The 8,333-nt window shown below is 35.4% G+C and overlaps 1 protein-coding gene across 1 annotated transcript; it reads right to left on the bottom strand.

Annotated features, from left to right (window-relative positions):
* Window positions 1-577: 577 nt before the first annotated feature.
* Window positions 578-8,002, bottom strand: LOC137617686 (uncharacterized). The gene is made up of 3 exons (XM_068347685.1): window positions 7,818-8,002; window positions 7,364-7,442; window positions 578-1,900 (listed from the first exon to the last, which is right to left on the bottom strand). The coding sequence occupies exons 1-3, from the start codon at window positions 8,000-8,002 to the stop codon at window positions 578-580; spliced, it is 1,587 nt and encodes a 528-aa protein (XP_068203786.1).
* Window positions 8,003-8,333: the final 331 nt, after the last annotated feature.

Here is an 8,333-nt window from a genome sequence, read left to right as displayed (position 1 = left end):
CCCATCCTTTTGGGGATGCCTATAGGGCTATCTGTTGAGTCATCAGCAGTCATAGCCTGGCCATCGTTTGTCCTAGCTTGGGTGGAGAGGAGGCTTGGCGGCTGATCATTTGTCTCTAGGGCATTGTCCTGCTTGATAGGGCAATGTCACTGTCCCTTGCCTCTGTCATTCACGATTGGCCTTTAAACCTTTAAAAACTTTAAAAACCTTAAATAGGAAAATCGTATGGAAGAGACACAATCTCTTTTTATTATTATCATTACTTGCTAAGCTACAACCCTTGTTAGAAAAGCAGGATGCTATAAGCCCAGGGGACCCAACAGGGAAAATAGCCCAGCGGGGAAAGGAAACAAGGAAAAATAAAATATCTTAGGAAGAGTAACATTAAAATAAATGTATCCTATACAAACTATAAAAACTTTAACAAAACAAGAGAAAGAGAAATAAGATAGAAGTGTGCCCGAGTGTACCCTCAAGCGAGAGAAGTGAAACCCAAGACAGTGTAAGACCATGGTACAGAGGCTATGGCACTCTTCAAAGCAGCTATTGTCATAAAACGACACTGCTTCTGAAAGGTTCAGATACTGAGAAATTGTATTTCATATAAAGAGGTACTTAGATCAAACACAAAATTACTATTATCATCCAACAGTCTCTCTTGCGTAATCTTTTTATTCTGAAAGAAATTTTGTTGGTTGCAACTCTCGTATCGCATTGCTTTCTTATTCTGAAAGAAATTTCGTTGGTTGCCACTCTCGCATCGCATTGCTTTCTTATTCTGAAAGAAATTTCGTTGGTTGCCACTCTCGCATCGCATTGCTTTCTTATTCTGAAAGAAATTTCGTTGGTTGCCACTCTCGCATCGCATTGCTTTCTTATTCTGAAAGAAATTTCGTTGGTTGCCACTCTCGCATCGCATTGCTTTCTTATTCTGAAAGAAATTTCGTTGGTTGCCACTCTCGCATCGCATTGCTTTCTTATTCTGAAAGAAATTTCGTTGGTTGCCACTCTCGCATCGCATTGCTTTCTTATTCTGAAAGAAATTTCGTTGGTTGCCACTCTCGCATCGCATTGCTTTCTTATTCTCAAAGAAATTTCGTTGGTTGCCACTCTCGCATCGCATTGCTTTCTTATTCTCAAAGAAATTTCGTTGGTTGCCACTCTCGCATCGCATTGCTTTCTTATTCTCAAAGAAATTTCGTTGGTTGCAACTCTCGCATCGCATTGCTTTCTTATTCTGAAAGAAATTTCGTTGGTTGCAACTCTCGCATCGCATTGCTTTCTTATTCTGAAAGAAATTTCGTTGGTTGCAACTCTCGTATCGCATTGCTTTCTTATTCTGAAAGAAATTTCGTTGGTTGCAACTCTCGTATCGCATTGCTTTCTTATTCTGAAAGAAATTTCGTTGGTTGCAACTCTCGTATCGCATTGCTTTCTTATTCTGAAAGAAATTTCGTTGGTTGCAACTCTCGTATCGCATTGCTTTCTTATTCTGAAAGAAATTTCGTTGGTTGCAACTCTCGTATCGCATTGCTTTCTTATTCTGAAAGAAATTCCGTTGGTTGCAACTCTCGTATCGCATTGCTTTCTTATTCTGAAAGAAATTCCGTTGGTTGCAACTCTCGTATCGCATTGCTTTCTTATTCTGAAAGAAATTCCGTTGGTTGCAACTCTCGTATCGCATTGCTTTCTTATTCTGAAAGAAATTCCGTTGGTTGCAACTCTCGTATCGCATTGCTTTCTTATTCTGAAAGAAATTCCGTTGGTTGCAACTCTCGTATCGCATTGCTTTCTTATTCTGAAAGAAATTCCGTTGGTTGCAACTCTCGTATCGCATTGCTTTCTTATTCTGAAAGAAATTCCGTTGGTTGCAACTCTCGTATCGCATTGCTTTCTTATTCTGAAAGAAATTTTGTTGGTTGCAACTCTCTTATCGCATTACTTTTTAATTCTGAAAGAAATTTTGTTGGTTGCAACTCTCTTATCGCATTGCTTTCTTATTCTGAAAGAAATTTTGTTGGTTGCAACTCTCGTATCGCATTGCTTTCTTATTCTGAAAGAAATTTCGTTGGTTGCAACTCTCGTATCGCATTGCTTTTTTACTCTGAAAGAAATTTTGTTGGTTGCAACTCTCGTATCGCATTGCTTTTTTATTCTGAAAGAAATTCTCATATCGCATTGCTTTTTTATTCTGAAAGAAATTTTGTTGGTTGCAACTCTCGTATCGCATCGCTTTTTTATTCTGAAAGAAATTTTGTTGGTTGCAACTCTCGTATCGCATTGCTAATTTCTATGTCACATTCAACTGCAAAAAAATAACAAGTGTTAAAGAATAAAATTTCCCTTTTTTCAAGCCTTTCTTTTTTTTTTTTTTTTTTTTTTTTGTGGTAGGAAAAGGATTCGCTGAGAATTCACTTTCAGTCGCGCGAAAATTATTCGCCGGAAAAAAATGACTAAATTCTACTTTTCCATTTCAATAAAAGGATTACAAATGAATGAACGGAAAAGTTTTCAGCTCTGGCAAATTACGAATTAGAATTTAAAAAAAAAAAAAAAAAATGGACTCTAAACTGTCACAAATATGAGAGAAATTTTGTGGGTAAAAACATAATCTACAATATAAAAAATATATGCATAAAAATTACTGTGATTATACTGCATATGTAAATGTCAAAAATATACTATATATATATATATATATATATATATATATGTATATATATATATATATATATATATATATATATATATATATATACACTATATACATATATAGGCAAATTTAAAAAAAATTATATTGTACATAAATATAAACATAAACATAAATGAATGACATAAATAATATCCATGTGCCTTTATTACTTTGATTACTTTCTTTATTACTTTGATTACTTATTTAAATGTCAAAAATATACTGTATATGAATATACTGTACATATATACATGCATTAGTCCCTAAAACATATACACCTACCATTACTGTGATTATGCAAGTCAATATACTGTGCATAAATATATACATAAACGTAAATGAATACATAAAAATATACACGTCCCATTACTGTGGTTATATATGCAAGTGTCAAAAATATACTGTACATAAATATAAACAAACGTGAATGAATGCTATAAATAATATACACATACCATTCATTACTGTGATTATATATGTAAATTTAAAAATATACTGTATATATAATATATATATATATATATATATATATATATATATATATATATATATATATATATATGTATATATATATATATGTATATATGTATATATGTATATATATATATATATATATATATATATATATATATATATACACACACATGCATGAATACCTAAAGCATATACACGTACCATTACTGTGATTATATAAGTGTCAATAGACTGTGTATAAATATATACATAAACGTAAATGATATATAAAAATATACACGTCCCATTACTGTTGTTATATATGCGTGTCAAAAATATACTGTACATGAATATAAACAAGTGTGAATGAACGCCATAAATAATATACACGCGCCTTTCATTACTTTGATTATACATGTCAGTGTCAAAAATATACTGCATATGAATATACTGTGCATATATACATGCATGAATACCTAAAAATATACACATACCATTACTGTGATTATATATGTTGATCATATATGTAAGTGTCAATATACTGTGCATGAATATATACATAAATGTACATGAATACATATAAATATACACACGTACCATTACTGTGATTATATATGCAAGAATCAAAAATATACTGTACATTAACATAAACATGCATGAATACCTAAAAAAATATACACGTGCAATTTATTACTGTGATTATATACTGTATATGTAAATGTCAAAAATATACTGCATATGAATATACTGTACATATACACATGCATGAATACCTAAAAAAATATACGCATGCAGTTCATTACTGTGATTATATAATAAATATCAAAAATATACTGCATATGAATACACTGTACATATATACATGCATGAATACCTAAAATAAAACTATACATTTGCCAGCATAAAAATGTCTTCCCCATCATTTCGCCAGCATAACAAGACGAGGTAAACTGTCCATATGTTTAAATAAGATCCGACGCAGGAACACCTGTGGCCCCGCACCGAGACGCAGGTGTGACAAAAGTTTGCAAATGACGAATGCCTCATTCTTCAACTCGCATTAATAAGAGGGACCAAGGAAACTTTGTTCCTCCCCGAATGAAGAAATCGGTAGACGAAGACAACAGGACAACATTACTAATTAGAAAGGAGAATAGCTGTTATTGGCTCTCAATTCCTGCTATTTTCTGTCTGTCTTTGATTTACCGTGTTTTTTATGTAAACGATCACAATGGATTTCCCTTATTCCAAATTCAAAATTTATAAATGACTTCTATAATAAAAGATTTCATATTCTTGTTTATATAATCATCATCATCAGCCGTTACTAGTTTTGATTTATCGTGTTTTTATGTAAACGATCACAATGGATTTCCCTTATTCCAAATTTATAAATGACGCCTATGATAAAATATTTCATATTCTTGTTTATATAATCATCATCATCAGCTGTTACTAGTCGACTGCAGCACAAAGGCCTCAGACATGTCCGTACACTCGCGTCTATTTAAGGTCTATCTGTGCCAGTCCATGCCCGCAAACTTTCTTAGTTCGTCAGTTCATCGTCTCCCGTTCCTTCCCTTGTTCTTTAGCAATCTGTTTGAACGTGTTCAATAAAAATAGGTTGAATGCGTTCAATAAAAAATAGGTTGAATGTGTTCAATACAAATAGGTTTGAATGTGTTCAATAAAAATATGTTTGAAGGTGTTCAATAAAAATTGGTTTGAACGTGTTCAATAAAAATAGGTTTGAACGTGTTCAATAGAAATAGGTTTGAACGTGTTCAATAAAAATAGGTATGTATGTGTTCAATAAAAATATGTTTGTATGTGTTCAATAAAAATAGGTTAAATGTATTTAATACAAATATGTTTGCATGTGTTTAATAAAAATACGTTGAATATGTTCAATACAAAGAGATTTAAATGTGGTCAATAAAAATAGGTTGAATGTGTTCAATACCAACAGGTTTGAATATGTTCAATAAAAAATAGGTTTGAATATGTTCAATAAACATAGGTTTAAACGTGTTCAATAAAAATAGGTTTGAACGAGTTCAATAAAAAATAAGCTTGAACGTGTTCAATAAAAAAATAGGTTGAATATGTTCAATAAAAAATAGGTTTGAATATGTTCAATAAAAATATGTTTAAACGAGTTCAATAAAAACTAATCTTGAACGTTTTCAATAAAATTAAGTTTGAATGTGTTCAACACCTCCAATTAGGGAAAGGGGAATGGATATAAACTGGAATATTCGATTTAAACTATACAAATCAATATTTCAGACACAAGGAAAGTGACGCCATGATTGTTGTACCAAAGAAATCCTAATACAAAGGCGTAAATAAGTAAAGCACCAAGGAACGTAAAATCCTGCTTGATAGGACAATGTCACCAGGGTTGCCAGGTTTTCTAAGTGAGAAAAGGCCAACTTCTGATCAGTGTCACCAGGGTTGCCAGGTTTTCTAAGTGAGAAAAGGCCAACTTCTGATCAGTGTCACCAGGGTTGCCAGGTTTTCTAAGTGAGAAAAGGCCAACTTCTGATCAGTGTCACCAGGGTTGCCAGGTTTTCTAAGTGAGAAAAGGCCAACTTCTGATCAGTGTCACCAGGGTTGCCAGGTTTTCTAAGTGAGAAAAGGCCAACTTCTGATCAGTGTCACCAGGGTTGCCAGGTTTTCTAAGTGAGAAAAGGCCAACTTCTGATCAGTGTCACCAGGGTTGCCAGGTTTTCTAAGTGAGAAAAGGCCAACTTCTGATCAGTGTCACCAGGGTTGCCAGGTTTTCTAAGTGAGAAAAGGCCAACTTCTGATCAGTGTCACCAGGGTTGCCAGGTTTTCTAAGTGAGAAAAGGCCAACTTCTGATCAGTGTCACCAGGGTTGCCAGGTTTTCTAAGTGAGAAAAGGCCAACTTCTGATCAGTGTCACCAGGGTTGCCAGGTTTTCTAAGTGAGAAAAGGCCAACTTCTGATCAGTGTCACCAGGGTTGCCAGGTTTTCTAAGTGAGAAAAGGCCAACTTCTGATCAGTGTCACCAGGGTTGCCAGGTTTTCTAAGTGAGAAAAGGCCAACTTCTGATCAATGTCACCAGGTTGCCAGGTTTTCTAAGTGAGAAAAGGCCAACTTCTGATCAGTGTCACCAGGGTTGCCAGGTTTTCTAAGTGAGAAAAGGCCAACTTCTGATCAGTGTCACCAGGGTTGCCAGGTTTTCTAAGTGAGAAAAGGCCAACTTCTGATCAGTGTCACCAGGGTTGCCAGGTTTTCTAAGTGAGAAAAGGCCAACTTCTGATCAATGTCACCAGGGTTGCCAGGTTTTCTAAGTGAGAAAAGGCCAACTTCTGATCAGTGTCACCAGGGTTGCCAGGTTTTCTAAGTGAGAAAAGGCCAACTTCTGATCAGTGTCACCAGGGTTGCCAGGTTTTCTAAGTGAGAAAAGGCCAACTTCTGATCAGTGTCACCAGGGTTGCCAGGTTTTCTAAGTGAGAAAAGGCCAACTTCTGATCAGTGTCACCAGGGTTGCCAGGTTTTCTAAGTGAGAAAAGGCCAACTTCTGATCAATGTCACCAGGTTGCCAGGTTTTATAAGAGAGAAAAGGCCAACTTCTGATCATATACAGCTTTAGTAAAGGCCAACCCATTAGTATAAAAAGGCCAAAAGCATAGAATTTAAGGCCAACCTTTTTTAGGATATTACTAAAGACTAACCATTTTTTTAAAAAGGCCAAATTTGAAGTTTTTAGCCTGAAAAAGGCTAGCCTGGCAACGCTGGATGTCGCTGTCCCTTGCCTCTGCCATTCATGAGCGGCCTTTAAACCTTAAACATTTAAACCAAGAAAATTAGAGTATGGATGTACTGTACATATAGACCTTGGTAATACGTAAGTAAATGGTACAGTCGTAAGACGATGGGTATTTTTACGATGTAAACTAGGAATCATCACTAGATTCAAATTTTAGCAGCACTAAGGACACAGATGATAGAATGCTTTAATAGTGTATCTTCATTTCACCCTTTAAGAATTTCTTTCTTCAATGACAAGGAAAAGATCTTTACAATCTCCACAATAAAAAAAAAACATCAGGTTGCTATGTTTAGTATTCTGCTTACTAATTACAAATGATGTAAGATGAATATAATAATTAGAAGTTAAGCAGGATATGATGAACGGAGAAGTATTGAATTAAAAGCTCAAGATAGAGACGACTGGCGAAATCTAACCGAGGCCTTTGCATCAATAGGCGTAAGAGGAGATGATGATGATGATGATGATATTGGGTAACTTTTCATAGAGTCGATCCTCCGAAATAAATGAAGAATTAGAATCTTTGAAATAAATAAAAACACCACTTGCTTGTCAACAACTGTGCCAAACTGACTACACCCTAAAAGTCAATTCTCTCTCTCTCTCTCTCTCTCTCTCTCTCTCTCTCTCTCTCTCTCTCTCTCTCTCTCTCTCTCTCTCTCTCTCTAATCCCCTTGTCTTCCATTCTAAAATGCCTAAGGGAATATATTTGAGCTGGGACACTCACCTCCCATTCCTCATTCCCCATGCGAATTTGAGGAATACCAGACCAGGGCAGAAAGATAGGGAAGGGAGGAGATCCTATATATACTCCTATCCACTAAAGGCCCCATAGCCCATAGGACACCCCCTTCCCTCCTCCGAACTTACCAAGGAGGCCCGCAGAGCCAGAGTAGCAAGGGTAGGGGAGTAGGAGGGGATCCTATAAGGGGACGTGTGAGAAGGCAAGCAGCCACCTCCCCCACCCAGGTGAGGGGGGAGGGGAGAAGTGGAGGAGGGAAGGATGCCACGGCCTGGGCAGCTGTTCCTGTGTCTGGCACTAACGGATGGACCATGTGGTTAGAGGGGACGCTATCCCGAAAATGTTCTTGTTGATGTTGTTGTTGTTGCTGCTGTTATCCTAGAGTCTTGTATTTCTTCGTGTTTCTTAATAACACCTTGTATTTATCTCTCTCTCTCTCTCTCTCTCTCTCTCTCTCTCTCTCTCTCTCTCTCTCTCAATATAAAAATACATTGTACATATATATATATATATATATATATATATATATATGTGTGTGTGTGTGTGTGTGTATTTATATGTATATATACATGTGTATGTGTATCAACACACACACACATATATATATGTATATATATATATATATATATAATATATATATATAT

This window comes from Palaemon carinicauda, chromosome 23 (assembly GCF_036898095.1).
Source record: "Palaemon carinicauda isolate YSFRI2023 chromosome 23, ASM3689809v2, whole genome shotgun sequence".
NCBI classification, from domain to species: Eukaryota; Metazoa; Arthropoda; class Malacostraca; order Decapoda; family Palaemonidae; genus Palaemon; species Palaemon carinicauda.
This window is presented reverse-complemented; position numbering and strand designations above follow the sequence as displayed.